Source organism: Phocoena sinus, chromosome 18 (assembly GCF_008692025.1).
Source record: "Phocoena sinus isolate mPhoSin1 chromosome 18, mPhoSin1.pri, whole genome shotgun sequence".
Classification (NCBI taxonomy): domain Eukaryota; kingdom Metazoa; phylum Chordata; class Mammalia; order Artiodactyla; family Phocoenidae; genus Phocoena; species Phocoena sinus.
Genome location: NC_045780.1, coordinates 67,736,350 through 67,759,324, shown reverse-complemented (window position 1 = coordinate 67,759,324; position 22,975 = coordinate 67,736,350). Strand labels below are relative to the sequence as shown.

The window sequence follows — 22,975 nt, the reverse complement described above, 5'->3', positions numbered from 1 at the left end:
TGTGTGTGTGTGTGTGTGTGTGTGTGTGTATCCACGTATGTCGAAGGACAGAGAGAAGGAGCTCAAAGCAAGTAGGAAGCAACAAAGGAGACTTACATGTGGTTATGGTGAAATTCCACAATTTTGTCTTCTAGTGCATCTTGCTGAGGTATGTACTTATTTTTTGCTAAATGCTCTCTGTCCGATGCTTCATCAAAATCCCCAATCTCAGCTACAAAGGAAGAGAGAAAGAAAAACCAGCCACATATGATTAATACTTCACAATTTGTTATACTCCCAGTAGATTGTTCCCCAACTAGCAAACCGGAAAAACTAGCAGACAACACAAGGCAATCCCAGCTGGTAGGTACCTAAGGGCTAGATGTGAGAAGCGGTGGCTGTAAGGGCATGTTTAACAACCGTGCCAACGTAAGATGACAGTTTCCGCTTTTTCTCATCTCTACCAGTTGGAAAGAAAACTTCAGAATCATCCATCTTTAGCCATCCGTGTTCCTGGTTTGTTTCTTTCCTCCCCACCCCAACTAGGGGTTCACTTCTACTTCAGGCAGTACATTCCAGTTATGTGGATTAAGGCCTTCTGACTTCTAAATAAGCCCCAGAATTTCAGGGCTTGACAAAATCAACTTTGGAGACACATGTATAGCAATTATTAGTGCAAATCCCAAATGCTTTACCATGTAGAGAAAAGACGATTATAACTAGGGGTAAACGTACATAATCTAATTTGGCAAACATAAATTCAAGTGTCTTAAATTTTGTGTAGTTGTGTTGTCAGAAATGACAGATCAGATCGCAAATTCTTACAAATTTTTAGTCTACAAGGAAGTGAATGCATAATCTTCTCAAGTCCCCAAATTGCTCTAATCTGGAAAACTAAAGGATAGAGCTTTAAATGAATAATTGTACCTTAACACTAGCTCCAGCTCAGTTTACAGCAATTTAATACAGATGGAACAGCATGCCTTTATCATATAGTCTGTGTAACAAGCTTAATAAAACGACCAGAGTCCAACTGTTTACAATAAAAGTAAGTAAACCATTGCCATGAAGCCTAATTTTCACTTTGTCACGTGAAGCAGCTTGTCACACTCTGGGCAATGCACCCCAGTGATCATGCAGGATGTGGCCTATGTGTTGCTATAAATCACAGCCACTGAGAATATTTGCTTGGCACCAGCTGGGCCATTGGAAGAATCAGTCACCCACTAGCTTCTCACTGCCATGGCAAATCAATAACATTATTTCCTAGTTGCACTTTGTGAACAAATTTCACCTTCCCTGAGTAAAGCTGCCACCCTCCATCACAGGAAACTGTGCAGGAGTGGCCATACTGCCATCCTCCTCACTGGTTTGCCACGGCGATGGTGACACTGTCTTTTCTGCACTTCCTCCTATCCGGCCTCAAGCAAGCACAGTTCATCTCATTATTCACGGTAGTGCTGTTGCATCAAGTCCCCACGCACGCACGTCGAATTAGTGAAGACTAAACCATCATTCCCAGGGGAAATACAGGGTTAGGTTCCTGCGAGACCCTTGAAACATTTTCACCAACTAACCTTGTTTTCTGTTGAAAGACATCCTACTTTATGTACCTTGTTGATTCGTTAACACTGGACCCACGGCCAGCAGCACGTAACTCACGTCTGAACGAAGCTTATCTACACCCGTAAACACCTGTGTTTACTTTCTCCGTGAGGCACATCGAAACCTTCCTGCACTCAGGAACACTACATAGCACTTCAGCAACGATGCTTGGGGGCCATTTAAAACAGGGAAATCAACGGAAAGCACAGAAATGCAAAAGGCGTGGCTCCAAAGAGATCACAAAAAGGACACTTGTATCCAGTATGACAGCTGAAACCAGAAGGCAGAGCATCACCTCCTCCGACCTCCACTGGGGAGGTGAGGGAGGGGCGACTCCAATTTTTTTACCCTCTTGCGCATGTCTGCGAGTAACCGTGAAAGCACTCACAGTGTTGATTCTGGGCTTACAAATAAATTTCAGAGAGCAGGTGAATTTGCAAACATGACATCTGCAAATAATGAAGACGGACTGCGTATGTGGGAGGGAGAGGGGACTCACCTAAATCCTAAATTTCTAACGAGTTTTAAGTTTGGGTTTCTTAACATATATGGATTTTATAACAGAGCCTTTTCCATAATTCAACATGAACGAGCTAAGAATTCCAGTTTTTCCTTTGGCATCAGGGTCAATATGCCTAAACTGTCTTTTCCTCAGAGTCACTTGCTTTTCAACGCCCCAAATGCAAGGGCAACACGACTGTGAAATCCACATTCTCCCACATGCTCTCTTCTTGGAAATGTGGAAGTAGGCACCTCCTTATGTCTGGAGAGTCTGAGAACTGTAATGTACAAGATATGACTATTTTTAATTAAAGGCGTCGTATCAGCTGATGTATACACGAACTTCGTTAGCAGTCTACTCTTGGCAAAAAAATAAGAAGACCACCCCCACCCCCAAATCCTGTGAGAAGTCTCATGAGGATGTGTTTGCACAAACTTGTTCTGCCAGGTACAATCCTCAGAATGGACGCACACACAACCTGCTAGAAATCTAGCCCCACCATGCCTCCTCTGTTACGTCAGGTCCAAATAGTGTTTGATTCTTCTCTTCACCAGCTTGTCCCACTTGGTCTACTCATAATCAACTAGAGAGTATTAAAAGTCTGAAATATATACAGGGGATACCTAAGGCCAGCAACAGAGGAACCGATGAAAACAATTACAGACTATGTGAAAGATGACTCTGTGAATTCAAATGAAAAGGGAGGAAAATTTTTTTAAAAATCAGATTGCGTGTATAGATACAGAGGAGATGAAAATATAGCTCACGAGAGATAATTTTCCATCAGCATTAATATCGCTTCTGCAGAAGGGAGATGAGTTGACCTCTCCTACCTTACTGATGACGTCAATAACTACCAATAATTTAAATGAACACACTATTCACAGAGGACTCTGTGAAATTTCTCCTTCCATGACAGAATGTACAGGATGCTTAAAAATACAGAAATGGGGCTTTTTAAGTATGAGATTATAGAAACAGTGTGTCACGCAACTGCGTATCACAGAGTATAGAAACAGCAGAAATACTTCTGAACCCACCTATTTCATTTCCTTTGGAGAACTCAAGATTCTCAGGGGATTTTGAGCCCCTTGTTGGTGTCTGGGGGTGAGGGGTCCGTCAGACCGAGCACATGGTTTTCTGGATTCCCGTGACCCTCCACTTCCCATGTGTGCAAGCAAGATTCACTCCTTGTTTAAAAAGGAAGATTCACTCTTTCTTTAAAAAGGAAGGGCCTTAGGAGGAAGGGGCTACAAGACTGAATGGCATCAGGAATAGCCGACTAAATTTCTCTCACCAAAGGCCCAGGGTCAGAGACCTTTGCTGAAGTTGCTATTCCAGTAAGGAAGCTTTATGTCGAAATTTCCCATTGTTTGGAAAGGGAGGGCCCTAGGTGAGTGAGGATAAAGAAAGGAGGGTATGTTTATTGAACACCTAACATATGCTGAATATTGATGCTATCATTTCATTTTCATCTGTTATGAAACAGATTCTATTATCCCCCTGTTCCAAAGGAAAGAGACGCTGGTGGCTTAGTAACTTGCCAGGGTGAACAATCAACTAACAGAAACGAGGTCTGCCTGATTCAAAGCCCTCCTCTGTCCACTGTCGCTGTAAGAAGAGAGAAGACCAAACACGGGAAAGGCAAAAGTCATGTAACTTTCTGTGTCAGAGCTTCCTCATTTTAAAATGGGGATAACAGTACTGAGCTCACAGGGTTGTTATAAGAATTAAATGAGATAATATACACAGAGCTGGAACATAGTAAAGTTTAAAAAGTTTCCCTACTTTTTTCTTTTCGGCCTGTCTTTTCTTTCTCACATCAGGTTTTCAAATTAATAAGAAAACATCCATCTACTAAGTCTGGCAGATATTCAACAATGGCCATGCACAAAAAAGAAGATAAGCATGGTCTCTAGAAACACCTCATCATTTTGGACTAAGGTAATTGTTGACTACTGGGAGTGACCCTTCCTACAAACCTGTGGAAAGCTTGTTAACTGGGCAGTTATCTGGACAGGATGGGGCTGATTATATGGGACTACTTTGTATACAATGGAAATTTTAGAATGATATGCTAGCACCATTTTTTTTATACTAGTGCTTTTAGATGTTGACCTTGGTCTAGATACATAATTTCCTTCCTGAAACATAATGTGTATATTCCATTTCAAGTAACTTCTGCCTTGACCAAGACAAAAAAAATGCCCAGGTGAGTAGTCAGGAAGCCTTCGAATGAGCACAATCTAACTTATCCTTTGTCTAGAGGAAGAAAGTTAAAATATGTAGCTTCAAGCATCACTTGGGTTCCGTCCAGCTTCATGTGTCTTGGTTTACTGAACTCTTGAGCAGAATACAAGAAGGGAAATCTTTGACAGTTTTATGTCTGAAGGCTAATGGGCCATATTCAATGATGAATATTAAATGCAAGAACAGGACAGAACGAGTTCAGTCTACTTTGCCACCGTGTAGCCAAGCTTCTCCTTTGAGTCAACTGAGTTTTCAACAAACGCGTAGTCCTCAGAAAGAGGAGACAAACACCAGAACACAAAATTCCCGGGTCAGCGTTTGGTGGGGGAGTACATATACACAAAGTTAGGAGTACTGTTTTCCACCCCTTGGGTTTCATGCTAAGAGCAGTGTAAGACAAAGACAGTATTGCTTTCAGTGGACGTCAGTTTTCTCCCCACCAGGCAGACCACTGTGTTATTTCCCACATGATTTCTGAAGGAAACCAACGGAACTTACATTGCACAATGTGTGAGACCAAGAGGGCAGCGCTGGTGTCACTACACGTCAGCCTGCCTTGAGCCAGGTCCTGCTTCACCTGCAGAGCAAATAGGTACCTGCGAATACGAAGAGAGACGGGCGTCAGACACACAGAGATGGGTGTCAAGCAAAGAGGGTGGGGAGTCTGGCAACAAAGTCAGGCTCACTTTGCTCACTGGCAACTTGCCCACACAGTGAGGACCTAAAGAAATATAAGCCAAAGAACAAGAAAGTCTGCGCAGGAAGGATGAATTCCTGGTGCTACTGGCTGCAATGTAAATATTCACACCTCCCTTCAAGCACCGGGAGACATATGCTGCAATCTTTCCACACAATGAGTAATGCATTCCATTTTATAAGGAGAGATACAGCCATAAGTAATTAAGACTATAACTTACCACCCTATTTTTGCAGGGTATAGCACACATTTAAAATTTTTTCACAGATCAGTCGAGTATACTTTAAAAATGGCTTTATGGCTCAGACAATAACAGTAGGCTATCATGGTTAGGAAGAGCCTTGCCAATGGAACTGGAAACACAAGAGTGGCTTTTTTTCGGGAGCACAGGCTCCGGACGCGCAGGCTCAGCGGCCATGGCTCACGGGCGCAGCTGCTCCGCGGCACATGGGATCTTCCCGGACCGGGGCACGAACCCACGTCCCCTGCATCGGCAGGCGGACTCTGAACCACTGTGCCACCAGGGAAGCCCAGATTTTTAGAAAGATATCTGCTAGTTTTGCCCACTGTCTAGAAGGAGCGTGACTTCGGCAGCAACCTTTAGCAACCAGATTCTGGCTCTCACACAACTACCCATGTGAAGGATACAGAGGTAGGACCTTGCAGAAATGGTAGGTTCCAGGTGTGGGGCAGAGGAAGGTACAAAGCAAGCCTGGAAGATCTAGTTATGCCAGAGAGCAAGGCAGCTTACAAATATAAATGGGTTATATTAAAAGGGGGGGGAAAAAACCTTGAAGGGGCGGCCACTGGCCAAAGTTGTGACAACTTGAGTAGCAATAAAGAATGATTAAAGTGAACTGAAACACATGGAACTAATAAAACTTTATGAGTCCATTATAATAGTCATAAAAATAGAAAGCAGAAAAAGTAGACTGTATCACCATTTGAGGAGTCTATTCAAGAAATTCTTTTTTAGGAAACTGGTAACCCAAGGCAAAAACTTGGGCATGTAATCTGCCTCTCCAGTAGGAAGGGTATTTCAGGATATACAGACAATCTAAGTAGATGGGGCAAAGTTCTACTTTACAGAAGAACACCGACAAATAACACAGCAAAAATAACATAATTATAAAACCCTCATCCCACATCTCTAAAGAAATTACTGACTTGGCAAGGATTGTTAATCAGTATAAAAACCACTTAGGAGTTTGGACATTTGCATACAAAGTCATATGACTTTCCGTCACAATGGAAAGGTCAGAATGTCACCACCCTTAACTCAGTGGTCAATCTCAGCATCGCTAATGAAACAGGGAACACAGGACATCACTTAGGATGGGATTCTAGCCAAGAATGTTTAACTTGTATCCTTTAGAACTAAGGTCTAGTTGGCAGGAAATACAGAAGACAGAGGAATAAGCTAAACAGGAGGCAACCAGACAAATTTAGCAGGTAGCTTTTTTTTTTTTTTTTTTTTTTTTTTTGCGGTACGCGGGCCTCTCACTGCTGTGGCCTCTCCCGTTGCGGAGCACAGGCTCCGGACGCGCAGGCTCAGCGGCCATGGCTCACGGGCCCAGCCGCTCCGCGGCACGTGGGATCTTCCCGGACCGGGGCACAAGCCCGCGTCCCCCGCATCGTTAGGCGGACTCTCAACCACGTGCCACCGGGAAGCCCCAGGTAGGCTATTTTATAGTACGACCGGTTCAGTTTCTTCAACAAGATGGTATCACAAAGATAAAAAAAAAGAGGGACTCTGCTAGATTAAGAGGTCCAAAGGGCATAACAACCAGATGCAACGTGGTCCTACAGTGAACTTCACGTTAGATGAGCAGATATAAACGACATCTGGTGAACAAAGGGGGACATTTGAGTACGGCCACGGTACCAGATGAGATCAACAGTACATGTATATGCACAGAAAAAATCAGAAAGGCTCTCTCACTGATGTGTTAATAACGCTCAGCTCTGGGCAGCAAGAACACAGTAGTTTTATCTTCTTAGTCTTGTTTACCTGTATATTCTAACTTTCTACACTGTACATTGACTACTTTTATAATAACAAAGGGTTCTTTTTAATTTTTTTTTTTTAAAAAAGGGCTTATCTTTTTAAAGAAGATGTTGGGGGTAGGAGTTTATTAATTAATTTATTTATTTTTGCTGTGTTGGGTCTTCGTTTCTGTGCGTGGGCTTTCTCTAGTTGTGGCAAGCGGGGGCCGCTCTTCATCGCGGTGCGCGGGCCTCTCACTATTGCGGCCTCTCTTGTTGCAGAGCACAGGCTCCAGACGCGCAGGCTCAGTAGTTGTGGCTCACGGGCCTAGTTGCTCTGCAGCATGTGGGATCCTCCCAGACCAGGGCTCGAACCCATGTCCCCTGCATTAGCAGTCAGATTCTCAACCACTGCACCACCAGGGAAGCCAAAAAAAAAGGGCTTTTAACACGACTAACCATAGAGGTGGCCTTAAGAATTAAATGAGATAATACATGGAAAGCATAGTGACCAGAATGAAAACATTCAGTATATGTTAGCAATTAATTTTTTAAATAAAAGAAAAATGAATCCCCTTTAAGTCGTTTAGGAAATTCCATGATTAAGAACTAAAGAACTACAGAGGCATTCTGTAACCAGAAACAAAACAAAACAACACCCACAGATCCACTAGTTGACAACAGTTGACCTTTATCCACCCCCCCAATGTAATGTTTATTCATTCGTTCATTCACTTTCTTTTCTCTCTCTGTCTCTGTCTCTCTCCTTGGAAAGTCACAGTAGAGAATGGCAGAGCATATAAAGTAATCACAACATCAGCACATAGGTTTATATGGGAAGATGTGGTACAAACCATATCTCTGGATTAGGCAGTGGTCATTGTTTCTTGAAGCCAACACTTAGAATGACAGGCTTTAATTCTTATCTGTGTGGTTAGTTTTTACCTAAGTAGGAAGAACGTATGTTTTAAAAGCATGATGTTTCCAATATGGTAACAGCTACCAGTTCAAACACAGGATGCTGTGTCCAGGGACAGGCTCAGGGTCAGGGTCCGACAGGCTTCGGGGCCTCTGGGGACGGTCTCCTGTGGGTGGCGACACGGCGCTGGGTTCCGAGAGCTCACCTCTTTAGACAGAGGACGAGCGCCCCGTTGCCAACTGCGGGAGGACTCTGTCACTCCCTGATTACGCTGACTTGTGCTAAGGCCCTTGTAATCTGAGAAAGACCTTCCTGGGTACCGTCTCATCTTCTCGTAAAGACAGCTGTAAGTCCCGCATGCTGGCTGCAGGGCTAACTTTAGAAATTCCGCAGCACCTTTTGCATTCTAAACGGAAGCAGCTCCAATCAAATTCACATGAAGGGCTCAAAACGGAATCAACTCTCCTTGGAGGAAGGATGGATGTGAGGAGGGAGGCGATGACAGCAGCAGGGCCAATCAGAGGGGCTGTCACTTCCAGGGACCACAGGGCAGGAAATCACACCCATCTCGATGCCATGGTTTAAACATGCCTGTTTCAATTTATTTCACCCGGGAGCTCTTCGTCTCTCTTTCCTTATTCAGTGTACAGTACGAGGTCTCTGGCAGCCAAAGGGCAACACTGCAGCAGGCCCCGCAGAGCAGCAAATTCTGATAGGTCCCTGCACCTTTAAGAACACAGCCAAGTAGAAACTGGATCCCACGTCAGATGCGACGCTCAGAGAGTAGTGGAGTACGTCTGACCTCACCAGCACAGCCAAGTGATTCTGAGCTCTGCCAGAAGAAAGCCTGCTAACTTCTTTTCCAAAGACCCCTCCCCCAAGCGGTTTTAAACTTGCATCTGGGAGTCAGTACTTTTCTCCTTCTAGATGCCTGAGCCCTGATGTCAGTAGGACAAGAGCTCCCGTGAGAGGGTAGTTCAATAAATAGAAAGGAATTCAGCTTCTTGTTTAACAGCAAAGGGCAATTTAATCTTCGATCTATATAAATGGGAAGCCGAAAGCTATTCCTGGAGGCCCGAAGAATCAGCTGCAGCTCCAGTCACTTAAAGTCTGCTGAACTGCGGGCCCGTTTCTCTCTGTCTCACTCTTGTCTGCACCTCCTCCGCCTATGAAGTAGTGTCCATATAGGGCTTCTCCCAAACGCTCCCTCCTTCACCATCTGCCATAGAAAACTGCCTGGCATCTCAATGGTCCCATCCTTACATTTCTGCTTGAATAGGAATTTGAGAGTGCGGGAGAACACCACTTTGGATCTGGGAAGTCGCCTTCCCGGCATACCTTGTGACAAAGCGGAAAGCAACGGGGAGCTTCTAAACTTCCTATCAATTTTATCACCCCAGAGCCAAAGGAATTCTCTCCTCGGAAAAGATTTCTAAAATGTCAGTTAACACTGGGAGCCAGAAAACAGCGACAACAAACCCCCAAACCTGCTACGTCCAGCTGAGCTTGTGTCACTTGAGGAATTTATCAGATTGGTCGGAACAGCTGGCAAAATACCAGGCACACACACACGGCCTGATGCTCACAAGTTGTCTGGAATTTTATAACGAGGACCAGAATGGTAGAAAATCACAAATCTCTAGAGATGATGATTCACAAAAACTGAAAAGGTGCAAAACTCATCGCAAAGTAGAATGGGGAGAAAGGACTGGGGTTGGGGGGCAGTGGTAATTCATGCCGCCGACTTCCTAAGCAGGATGACGGCCCAGTGAAATGCGGGAGGAAAAGGCACGCCACTGACCAACGGCTGGACTGGCCTTCAGATTCATTTCAATATTCTGAGCTTCGAGCAACATACATTCAACAACAGGAAACCAGTCCCAGAAGCTGAGACACGGTAGCCCCAATAAGGACACGGCACGAAGATGCTACTGGTGTCGGCAGCTTGGAACTCAGGTGGCAGCCCCAGCTGCCCCTTCTCCACGGGAGGCTTGTGGTTCCCAGAAGGCTTACGGCCCTCTGCAGCTCCTGGCCACTTAGCTGCTTCATTCATTGGAGGGATGAAAGTGGAGGTAAGCTATCAGCGGTGACTCATTCAGAACACGCGAAGCCATGGGAAGAGTCTTCGCCTCCCTCTCTTTCTGGAATCGCACATTCGTGTACCTGGTGCCCCTCCTGACGCAGCCCCGGGATGTCCAGCAGGGACCTCAAACATGATCTGGCAGAACCAAACCCTTGACTCTCCACCCTCCCCAGTCCTCTACTTCCCTCCACCCCTTCGCATTCTAGTCGTCACCCATCCATCTAGTTGCTGCTTAAGTCAAAATCTTAAGCATCCCTTGTCCTTCCCTCGGCCTCCACCCACAGCCTGTCACAAATTCAAATCGACCCCGCCTCCAGCACGTGCTCCAAATGCACGTGTTTTCTCCATTTCCACTCCTACCACCTCCGTTGCCGCCATCATCTTGGCCTGGGTGACTGCCATCTCTTCCTGTCATCCTCCCCTCGGTATCTCTGGCAACCAGTCTCTCAACACTACGTATATTGGGCCTCTGCCCCACCTCAGTGCACTTCACCCTCAGTGTTCCTGCCATGAGAACCCTCTTTTAGGTAACTGAACGTCTGGGGCTTGTTTCTGCCTTGGGCACTGCCTAACCGTTCCTTCTACCTGGAGAGCTCTTCCTCTGAAAATGACTGACAGATCCTTGTCACTTTCTCAGCCCAAGCACCCCAGACCAAGCACGGTAAAGTCATCACCAGTCACCTTCTATCACATCATCTACTCCCATTGCCTAAAGGCTCTTTCCATTATCTGATATTTTGCTTGTTTATTTAATCATTGTGTCTGTTCCCGTGAAAGTCAGGCCGGTCTCTTCACCAGTATGCTCCCCGTTCCTGGAACAAGGCTTGCACACCACGTATACTCCATCAATACTGTTGACCGAATGTTTTCATCTCTTTGATACGTGACGAACCATTTAACAAACTCAACCACCCAAAATACTGGGCTCTCAACCCAGAGGGACAAGAAAGATGTGACAGCCCTCATCTCGAACAGCTGAAGCTGGAAAGGCATGTGCGGCAGGAATCTGGCTGGTCAGACTAGTGCAGTGTAGTCCTGAAAGGGAGGCGTTTTATCTTCGCACGTTCCCACCAGGCTCTGCTCTTTTGGAATACCACGTGTCTTGCTGTCAATTATAAAATGGGTAGTAGCAGGGATGAAGATGCGGGTGGTGGTGATGAGGATGATGGAGGCTGTCACTCATAGCATCCCTGCTGGGTTCCGGGCACTCTACGCATACGAGTACTCATCCTCAAAACCACGTTGGCCAAGCAAGCACTGCGGTCGCGTTGACACGGGTGTTAACAGAGGTGCAGGGGCGTTTGGTAACCGGCTGGTCACACAGCTATCAGGGGCAGGGCTTGGCCACACTCCTCCCACTTGGCCACACCTTCAAAGAAACTGACGTACAGTTTATGTCAATTCACCCACTGCAGCAACAGAGAGAAGCTGAGTTCACATCTTGGTTTCACAGAAGAGATTCATCTCCCAAAACTGTCTTGTGATGTGACAGGTATAAGAGGGGGAAATACGACAGTAACAGATTATAAGCCCAGATACTTCATAGCACAGCCTTCGAGAAACCAGCTTTCAGGGAAACTGTGGTACTTTCTTTCTTCCCATGTTTGTAAACACAGCTGGGAGGGAGGAAGGTTAAACTGTCAAGCACAGAGCAGATGCTGGTCAAGGAAACATTGGGAAAATGTTTCATCAGTTGACTTAGAACATTCACTCTCTCTGCTCCACAGCAATAAATACCCAGTTTCCAAACCACTAACCTTGTGAGTTCTTCTTGGAGTTGTGTGTGGTCAGGTGGAAAGAATTTCACCACAAACTTAACAACGACATGCTTTGGCCCTAGAAAGGGGGGAAAAAGCAGTAAAGCATTTATTGATTTGTCTTTCAAATGCCATTAAAGATGTACGAGGGTATATTAGATACCAAATAATAAGTCTTACTCCGAGCTGCCCAGAGCACTTCTGCCAACATCCAAGTCACTTAATAGCTGGTTACGCTGGTTACTAATTCGCATTTCCTTATTGTGGGGAGACAGACACCTGTTTGGGTTTTTTAAAATTATATTTTTTGGCCATACCGCACGGCATGTAAGATCTTAGTTCTCCAACCAGGGATGGAACCCACGCCCACTGCGTTGGAAGCACGGAGTCTCAACTACTGGACCCCCAGGGAAGTTCCAGATACCCGGTTTTTAAAACATACCGTGACAAGGCGCATTACATTGAGGCATCAAACTTTTCCCCTGGAGACGTAAATTGTACCCAGATTTTAAAAGCACGCATGTGTCTTCAAAAATTTATTTATCTGTCTGTTTTAGCCCAAATACAGGCTTTAGACAGCTTAAGGAAGAGATAACGAAAAGGTAAATCAGTTACATAATTTATTATTTCTAACTCTCTCCAAGGTACAGCGGCTACTGTGTTCACCACAGTCAGTCAAAGCCTTTACTAAGTGTCTCATACACCATCTTATCGATAAGTTCCAACGAAATTAGGAAGCAGATCTGGGAGGGGGTGGGCAGGGCAAGACTGGGAATGAGACAGGTAACTTTCCAGAATTCAAACAGAACATCAAATAGATTATAAAATGATAATTTGTAACCTGAGTCAGAGATTATTTTGCTGTATAAGCCACGATACAAAAGCAATCTTACAGGTTCTGCCATTTGGAATAACAGCAAAAGTTTATGTTCTATGAAATACAAGGTATTATGATGAAATCCAAATTTTAACAGCAGTTGTATAAAAGTAAAAAATGTCTTTTTTGCTCTACCTTTCACCATCACAAAAGATGTTGTACTTTAATTTTTATAACACACTCAAATTTAGAGGAAAAAACCCCAAATGATGTATCAGAAGATGAAGATGTTGGCGATACGTACAAAATTAGGAGGAAAAAAAACAAGGCACAGGGATACGGAAACCAAGAGAAGCTGGGCTTCTTTCCGCTGACCATTCTAAAAATTAACAGAAATCCTCGCGTGTCAATTCTGGATCGCAAAATAGCAAGAACAAAATGGGGAACATGGGAAGGTCTAACTCATTCTTCCCAGCAATTTTCACAGATGGGGAATTAAATGAGGCTACTTGGATCCTTAGAAAACCCGAAGCTAGGAAGATGCCAGCACTAAATGCAAAATGACAGCTTTGTCACACGGGGCAAGTCCTAGCCCACAGAGATGAAAAGGAGAGCCTCTGCTCCGGTGCTAAACCAAACCACAGCCGCTGTCCTGGGTCTGACACTTTTCCACCATCAGCAGCTCCCATTGCGGGTTACTGAGGGAACAAATGTCATCATTTTAGATGCTGTGCTTCCTCCGGCCTTCAGGCCTGGCGGCTTCTCACAGCAATGTGTCCTCCACACTTAGTCCTAGGCCAGCCACCCAGTAAACGCTGAACAACGGCTGTTTTGTTTTCTGCATTAACGATTGCTTAATTTAAATGATAGAAGATCAATATCAATTTCAACTGCATAAGGCCCACTCAACACAGTGTGCCTGTTTATTACAGCCACATAAATTGCTGTAAGTAGCCTGGTGGGGTTTCTTTTCTTTAAATAAACTTAGTTTATTTATTTTTGGCTGTGTTGGGTCTTCGTGGTGGTGCGCGGGCTTCTCACTGCGGTGGCTTCTCGTGTTGCGGAGCACGGCTCTAGTTGCACGGGCTTCAGTAGTTGTGGCACTCAGGCTCAGTAGTTGTGGCTCGCAGGCTCTAGAGCACAGGCTCAGTAGTTGCGGCGCACGGGCCTAGCTGCTCCGCGGCATGTGGGATCTTCCCGGACCAGGGCTCGAACCCGTGTCCCTTACACTGGCAGGCGGATTCTTAACCACTGCACTGGTGGGGTTTCTTAATCAGACATAAAACCGACCCCAAGAGGTATTGTGTGATTGTTCAACTAAAGGAATGCAGTTTTGTTACCATCCTCAGTCTCTTGCCTGGTCTCTGGCTGCAGTGAGGGACAATTTGGGATGAACTGGAGAAGAGAGCTTGTTTCTTAACTTGACCTCACAGTGGAGAGAGGGGAGGATGGTCTGGTGCTGACGCACAATGAGAAGGGAGGGAAAAAGCAAGTGTTCCCTTTCCTTACTTCTCTCCTAGACCCTCCTTTATCTTTCCTTCGACAACATGGTCTAAATGCAAGGCAGACTCCCTTCTGTCCTGCTTGCCAATCACACACACACACACACACACACACACACACACTCTCACACACTTTTGCACGCCTTATTTTTCCAAACACCTCTTGAATTCTGATCTCACAGGCTTTGAAAAGGCAGCACGGAAAACCTAATAGCAGTTTTATGAATAAATGGTTCCACCTCCCCCCTTCCAAAGTGACAGTAAGAAACAGGAGCACAGACCGGACGAGCTCAGCTGCTCTGGGCCTCAAGAGCCTGCTTTAGTCTTAATTAAAATGACGTTTGTTTTCCAAGTTTTGATTACCAAATTGTTACATGTTAAAATTGCAGGAGATACATTTAATAGTACGTGGATTAGTGGATGCTGAAACGCAATCACGGGGTAAAAAAAGAAAGTATGGCCCCAGTGCTTGACACCACAGGGCAGGAGATGCCTAGACAAGGAAGACGTCCGGCTTTATATTTGACATCACTGTTAAACAGGCGGGGGTGGTGTGGTGTGGTGGGGGTGGGGGTGGGGGTGGGGGTTTATACTTACTTCTAATCTGCTTGACAATAGGTTTTAAGAGATCCAGCCACACCTACAAAGGAAAAGAGAACAGACTGAGACATCAATTCTCAATGAGAGAGTGCAAGTATTTTGAGACTCCACTAGGAGCTGTTTAAAATCAAAATATTTTTGAGGATTTGAAGCGGTCTGTGCCTTTTTTTTCCCTCCAGAATGCCGTAACTTACATTGTCTCCCATGTTTATAGAACGGATCCGAACGTGCTAATATTACCCCTGAGCTTGAAAATTAAAAATCTCTCCCAGATGCAAATAGTGCCCGGTTCACTAAGAATTTTTCTATTCTCACTGGTACTTTGATCACAGTTAGCTATTCAGTAAATATTAACGCGTGATTGCACATCTGGCTATAAACGGAGTAAAATATGTGTGCTCCTTAGTGAAACAAAATCCATGTACACAGATGTACGTACAGAACAGCACATCTTTGAAGGGTACGGAAAGGGAGTGAATATTTATAGAACATACTTTTGCACAAGGCTCCATCCATAAGCTATTTACCTCTCAGAGCAAGGCGAGAGGATTCCTGTTAGTCAGGAGAGAAATCTGAGACTTGGAGAGGCTCAATAATTTGTCCCAGGCCCTCAGCTAGAATGTGGCAGAACTAGGACTGAAATCAGGTTTGTCCCACTTCAAAGTCCAGACTCTTTTCACACACATTCTCCTTAGCATGCAATTCAAGCGGCAAAATTTTAAAAGAAGAGAGAAACCAGTTGTCATTAATAAAGTATAAGTTAACCCTTGAACTTGTGATCATGTGAAAGGGGTCTACTGAAGCTCACGTTTGCATATATGATTTTTAAAAAGTTAATGGGCTTAATGTAAAGAGGGTTTTGTAAGTAAATATGAAAAAGAGAAACACTCCTAAAGAAAATTATGCAAAGAATAACAGGTAATTGGTGAAGAAAAAAATGCCAATGGCTAACAAGAGAATGTCCACGTTCAGGAGTAACTTGCACTACAAATGCAAATTTAATCAAATACCATTTCTACCCATTAAATACGCACCTAGATATGCAGTGCATGTCTGTATTTCATAAACCCAGACGTGGCAAGGGTGCCAGGAAGTGGACACTGCCCTACGCTACTGGTGCATGTATGAATTGGCACAACGTTTCTGGAGACCAATTAGGGAATAATTATCTAAAGCCTAAAAAGTATCCATATACATACTCTTTCATCCCATAATTTGACTTCTGATGAATCATTTGAGAGTGTGGGAAAATGTGTTTGGGAGGTGGGAAGATGGGTGATTTCTTCTCTTCTTCTGCCTTTCTATATCATCCAAATTACCTTCAACGATCACTCAGAATTCTCATGATGAAAAAAGGAAAAGTAAAAAAATTTGTGTCTATTTATTCAGGTTCATCTTCCCCACCACCGTTTCAAATAAATATGATTTTCTAATGAAATTCTCATTTCTATACTCCCTGTCCCCTGCCACTCTGTTATATGAGAAAAACAATAAAGGCATTAGTTGACTTAGGATCAACTCCACTGTCAATTCATAAGACTCAACCTTAAAATGAGAGAGAATAATCATTCAAAACAACAACCGTCGTTTGTGAGATGAATTATTTTTCTCCCAAGAATCCTAAACGGTGGGAAAAAATCTCTCCATTTGACAGATGAGAAAAGTGGGATTCAGACCATAGCTGCCCAGGGCTGGGACTCAAACCCTGCTCTTCAAACCCATTTATTCATTCAACAACATCACTGTGTCGCTCTGCTGGGTTCTGGGAATACAATGATGGGAGACCAATCATGGCGCCTGCTTCATGGAGCATATGGTCTAGTGAGAAAGACAGGAAACAAAACCTTCCCAAGAAAGGTAAAGAAGTACCTGAGACAAAGGAAACAAGGGGGAGTCCCAGAAGACTCTGAGTGTCAGGATAGAGAGATGTGACCCAGTTACAGGTGGGGTAGATGCAGCAGGAAGCCTTCCCTGAAGGTGACATTGTGCTGAAATCTGAAGAGAGGTGAGAAGAAGCTTTGAAGACATGTAGTAAAAACACCTGTCCAGGTCACTTAACATTAGGGGAGACCAACGTGACAGCAGAACAAGGTTGGTGGGTCAGGAAGGGGCCAGACCCTAAAGAGGCCACGTTAAGACACTTCATCGTTATCCTGAGAACACTGGGAAGAATTTTAAATATGGGGCTGATACGATCAGATTTGCACTTTGAAAGGATTACAGCTGGCAGTGTGAGAACAGAAAGAGGGAGTCAGAATAGACGCAGGTTATCTGCTGCAGCTGTCCAGGCAAGAGAAGATGGTGTTTTGGACCAGGAGGCAGAAGCAGAGTTGGGGAAAATTAGGTGGAATCAAGAAAAATGTAACATGGACTTCCCTGGTGGTACAGTGGTTAAGAATCCGCCTGCCAATGCAGGGGACACGGGTTCGAGCCCCGGTCCGGGAAGATCCCACATGCTGCGGAGCAACAAAGCCCGTGTGCCACAACTACTGAGCCTCTGCTCTAGAGCCCACACGCCTAGAGCCCGTCCTCTGCAACAAGAGAAGCCACCGCAGTGAGAAGCCCGCGCACCGCAATGAAGAGTAGCCCCCGCTTGACACAACTAGAGAGAGCCCGCGTGCAACAACGAAGACCAAACGCAGACAAAAATAAATAAATAAATAAAATAATTTTTTTTTAAAAAAGAAAGAAAGAAAAGAAAAATGTAACAGGTAAAATCCAGTGGGATTTACCGATGGGCTAGATGTGGTGGCCGAGAAGGAGACAATAACCAGAATGATGACACTGAGATTTCTGCCGTAGGCATCTGGATGGATGCTGCTGCCGATGAGAGACAGGGAGTACTGGAAGAGGGCCAGGACGGAGGGCTTCTAGACACTCTCATTTTAAGAGGTGCCCTTGGATTTCATGCGGAAGAAACAGTATGAAAATGGTGGGACACGCTCATCCAAAGCTCAGAGGAGCCTGGGCGGGAGATGTCACATTTAGAGGCTCCATGGAGCACTGTGCCTCCATGAGCACAAGACGGCCTCGTGGAGTCCAGAGGATGAAATGCGTCAGCACTGATGACGCGTCTACCTTAGAACGGCCGACGGGAGCAGACAAGGACAGAAGGAACGTAAGGAGAGAGTCATGTCACGGTAGTCACAGGAAGACAGTGTTTCCAGAAGGAAGAACATCAAGAGCTGTTGAAAGATCAAACAAGATGAGAGCTAGAGTATCTGCTGGTCAGTGGACCTGGGGAGGGGCCTGAAAGTCTAGTGGACGGTGAGGAGACAGGAAGGATGAACAGCTTTTCCAAGAAGCTTGGCTGTGAAGGAAGAGCCCAGAGAATGGGTGTGTGGAGGAGGGGGAAGAATCAAATAAAGGTACTGTTGGGGCTTCCCTGGTGGCGCAGTGGTTGAGAGTCCACCTGCCGGTGCAGGGGACGCGTGTCCGTGCCCCGGTCCGGGAGGATCCCACGTGCCGCGGAGTGGCTGGGCCCGTGAGCCATGGCCGCTGGGCCTGCGCGTCTGGAGCCTGTGGTCCGCAACGGGAGAGGCCACAATGGTGAGAGGCCCGCGTACCGCAAAAAAATAAATAAATAAAATAATAAAAGTACTATTGATTTGCTTGTCTTCCACAGGAAGGACCTGGGGGTGCTTAAAAAGGGGAGGGGTTGGGACTTCCCTGGCGGTCCAGTGGTTAAGAATTTGTACTTCACTGCAGAGAGCAGGGGTTCAATCCCTGGTCAGGGAACTAGGATCCCGCATGCCACGTGCTGTGGCCAAAAAAAAAAGGGCGGAGGGAGGTGTTGAGAGTATGAGTAAGAAGATAACCAATATCCTAAGACACCTGGGATGGTGCGGAAAGATAGCTCTAAAACATAGGGCACTGGAGACAGAAAGAAGAGCTTTTCCAGCGGCGGCAGGGAGGGAGCAGAAAGGCTAACGGTAGATGTACGTCAGTTTACACTTCTGCACCGGGAAGATAAGACAGTTCCTCTTTGACACCATCCGTCTACCCCTGTAAAACCTGAGGGTTGGAGGATGTGGGCGAGTGGAGAAGGGTCGACACAGTTGTGTTTGTGTGCGAGAGAATTAACCGAAGAACTCTAGAGGGATTTCCTGTAGCTACTGAGCGTCCACTCGTGAGCCTGCCAGCCCGTGCTCTGTCGGCCTCCAAGCCTGCCTCAGGGGAAGCACCTCTGAGGTCTTCCACCATTGCCAATTCTGCCACGGAATCTACCTGAGCATCTGCAAGGCACCCAGGACCAAACAGATGCTTGCTGGCAACGTAGCAGCCAATTTTATGAATTGGTTTAAGACACCTCTCTCCTGCTTTTGGCATTTCTGTGGAATTCATCAAATACAGGCAGCAGCTTGAGCCAACCGCGCATGTGGCTTTTAAACCATGAAGGCCTGGGAACGTCACACCGGCCTGATCAGCCTGTCTAGTACAGTTCTACGGCGACAACGCTCCAAGGCATCGGTTACGTCACAGCCAAACTGGCCTGGGTGAGAAAGCGGGGCCCACGGGACCCTCCCCATTACCAGTCAGATTGGTATGTGCAGAGCTGAGGGGAAAGGCCTTGCATGCTAAGGACTTAAACCACTAAAAAAGGATGAGCTGGAGGGGGCAGGAAGCAAAATAGGGCTGCTGCTCGACTAAAGGAAGTTCGTCTAGGTCATCCTAGACAAATCACTTCTTCGTTCAACCCAGGCAGAACAGAAACAAGCTCCAGATGACTTAAAAAGGCAACAAAAGCACCATAAACTTTCTTCTCCCGCCAACGGGTCTCTGGAGGGTCACAGCTATAATCATCCATCTCTAACCTCACCCCCGCAACTCCTTCAACCAAGCCACACGTTCCTGTTCTTACTCAAATCATGCTGCTGGTCTCCAGAGCACGGCTACAGATCCACATTACCTGACTATCAAGGGATCTGGTTAAAACGAACGGGCTTCTAGAAATGCCACACCTAGTCAGGAGGACTCACGGAATCAAGGAACTTCCCCTGCTGGGATCTGAAGGCCTAGAAGTAAGAGTTTGCTCAAGCTGTCATAACAAAGTACCACAGACTGGGTGGCTTAAACAACAGAAATCGATTTCCTCCCAGCTCTGGAGGCTGAAGGTGTCCCAGGTTTGGTTTCTCCTGAGGCCTCTCTCATTGACTTGCAGACGACCGCCTTCTGGCTGTGTCCTCACAAGGTCTCCTCTCTGTGCACACAGGCTCTCATGTCCCCTGGGTATCTCCCAGTTTCCTCCTCTTAAAATGATACTGTTCAGACTGGACTAGGGCCCACTCCCCCAGCCCCATTTTAACTTCATCACCTCTCTCAAGGCCCTGTCTTCAAGGACCGTCACATTCTGAGGTGCTGGGCGTCACAGCTTCAACATACACATTTTCGGGGGACACAATTCAGCTCATGACACCTATCTTCCACAATTTAGTTTCAACACAGCTTTTCAGCCCCATCTTCCCCTGCTTGCCTACATTTCAGTCAGCCTCCCTATTTTCCTTTGATACCCTGTTAAATGTTACCTTCCCCTCTTGGAGTGTGTTTTCTGCACTGAAATACTCTTCGAGAAGAAAGTCTTTAATGCCTAGGCATCAAAGGCAAAGCAAGATGGATCGCTGTCCCCGAAGCCTTTATGTTCTTTTCCTAAACATCTTTTCCCCCTATTATTTGGTGAGTGACAATTCAGTTGGATTTTGTAGGCAACTAAAATATCTGAGGTATTTTGGAAAGGGTCTTATTAAAAGAGAGTCACTTACGTGACATCGGGCAGGGGGACAGCGAAGAGTCCATTTCCTGAGCACCTACCTACTGTGTGCCAGGCATTGGACAGGTGCTTCATATACTCTCATTTAATGTTCACAACAACGTGGTTGTTTTACACACGAAGGAAGCCAAGCTCAGAGAGCTTACTGAAGTTGCCCAAGGTCAAACGGCTGGGATTCCACTTCAAGTCCATCTGACTCCACACCTGTGCTTTTTCTGCAACATAATATGCTGCTCCTCTAAAAAGACTCAACAAAAGTTCATCTTTCTTCTTCTTATTTCGAAGTCAAAACTGCACACAGCAGAACTATTTCATCATCAACTGTAAGATATATAGGAACCAGGTAAAATATGATACAAAAAACTATCCAGTGTCTAGAACTCACTGCAACAAACGAATTTTTCTGCAGGCTGGCTCCTACAAGGAATGACTTTACTTTGAATTTTTGTTCAAAGTAATAGTTCGTTTGAATGTAATTTTTCATATTGATCTTAATTACTTTATTAATTTTATATATGGGTATAGTTATAAGATATGTTAAGTGTGGCTTTTTTTTTAAAACCTATTAATTTTTAGAGATTTCTAGTTCTGGTCAAAATAGAGTAACAGGGACTAGACTTATCTTCCTACATGAAACAACAACAAAAGAAGGAAGAAAGGAAGAAAGAAAGAAAGAAAGAAAAGAAAAGGAAAGACACATGACAGATCTGAAGATCTGTGACACCAATGAGAAACAGTGATCCCTGAGAGATGGGAAACTAAAATCATGACCTCTATGACTATACCAGCCTCTGCCCTGAGCAAGTTTTCAGGCTATGGTGCAGAGAGAAAGAACATAGGCAGAACCTGGCAAAATCCATGAGTTGAACAGACGGGGCTGAGAGTGCAGGGGAGCAAGGTAGAGAGAGTTCACAGGAAAGTAGAAGGCATTTAGGAGAGTACAGAGGGTTACCCTTGAGTAGGCAACAGAGTACTGATCAACGTGTGCTTGTGAGGAAAGTAGCCAAGATGGGACAAAAAATTAACAAACAAACAAACAAACAAAACACAGAGGATTAGAGGTTATAGGCCTGGTGCTCACACAGGGCCAGGAATACTACCTATTCTCACCAGCCAGATGGGAAGACCTCATGACTCATGCGCACTGGGTAGAGTACTGAAGGGTCATCCCTTAGGAGTAGGGAATAATTCACCCCAGACTGCACAGCCCTACCCTAACAAGTCTTAAAAGCCAGATCTGAAAGGACTGAATTGTTTCCAAATAACTTACATGCATCCCCCCCCCCACAAACTCAATAACATTTACAGGAATACAAAACTACCCAGCACTCAACAAGGTAAAATTCACAATATCTTACATCCAATTAAAAGAAAAAATCACCAGGCATACAAAGCAGGAAAACAGGACCCATAATTAGACAAAAAAAACCCAAAACAAAACAAAAAAGCAACGCCCCCCCCAGAAAAAAAACAATCAAATGGGACCTAGAATTGACACAGATGTTAGAATTAGTACAAAGGATATAAAGACAGTTATTATAACTGTATTCTCTATATTCAAAAGGTTGAGATATGGAAGATTTTAAGGAGACCTAAACTAAATTTCTGGAGATGAAAACTACAGAGTGTGATACAAACATACACACGCACGCGCACACACACACACACACACACACACACACACACTGGATGAGATTAACAGCAAATGAAACACTGCAGAAGAAATACTACTGAACTTGAAGAACTAGCAATAGAAACCATCCAAAATCAAACACAGAAAGAAAAATTACCAAAAAATTAACAGCATTAGAGAACTACAGAGTAACTTTAGGCAGCCTAATATGCATGTAATTGGAGTCCTGAAGGAGAGGAGGTGGCAGGGGAGGGGGAAAGAAACGGAAAAATATTAGAAGAAATAATGGCTAGAAGTTTTCAAAATTTAACAAAAACTATAAACCCACAGATCCAAGAATCTCAGCAAACTCCAAGCATAAGAAACATGAAGAAAACTGCATGGAAGCGTATCACAATCAAATTATCAAAAACAATGATATAGAAAAAAATCTTAAAACTCAGCCAGAGCAGAGAGAGACATTATATATAAAGTAACAAAGATAAAGATGACAGTAGATTTCTTGCCAGAAACAATGTGAGAATGCAATGGCGCAAGATTTTTAACAGACTCAAAACATCTTAGAATTTTACACCAGGCAAAAAACATCTTTCAAAAAGGAAGGCAAAATAAAAACATTTCCAAACCTGAAAGCTCAGAGAATTCACCACCAGCAGAACCACATAATAAGCTACGTTAAAGGAAGGCCTCTCCGAGCAGGAAGAAAGTGATATCAGATGGAAATCTGTGTCTACACAAAGGAACGAGGAACACCAAAATGGCAACTGTATGGTTAATATATGTTTTAAGAATTTTTTATTATTTAAATCTCTGTAGGAGATAACTGACTGGTAATCAGATGTACTTCAATTAACAAAAGATAACTGACTGGCAAACAA

General features: G+C 44.8%; 1 protein-coding gene across 3 annotated transcripts in view; it reads right to left on the bottom strand.

Moving 5' to 3' along the window:
• Window positions 1-22,975, bottom strand: part of FARP1 (FERM, ARH/RhoGEF and pleckstrin domain protein 1) — a 292,555-nt gene that overhangs the window by 69,683 nt on the left and 199,897 nt on the right. For all 3 annotated transcript variants that reach the window (XM_032611162.1, XM_032611161.1, XM_032611163.1), the window contains 4 exons: window positions 14,695-14,737; window positions 11,779-11,857; window positions 4,835-4,932; window positions 97-211 (listed from right to left, as the gene is read on the bottom strand). In XM_032611162.1, the coding sequence (XP_032467053.1) occupies window positions 97-211; window positions 4,835-4,932; window positions 11,779-11,857; window positions 14,695-14,737 (335 nt within the window). The remainder of the gene's footprint in view (window positions 1-96; window positions 212-4,834; window positions 4,933-11,778; window positions 11,858-14,694; window positions 14,738-22,975) is intronic.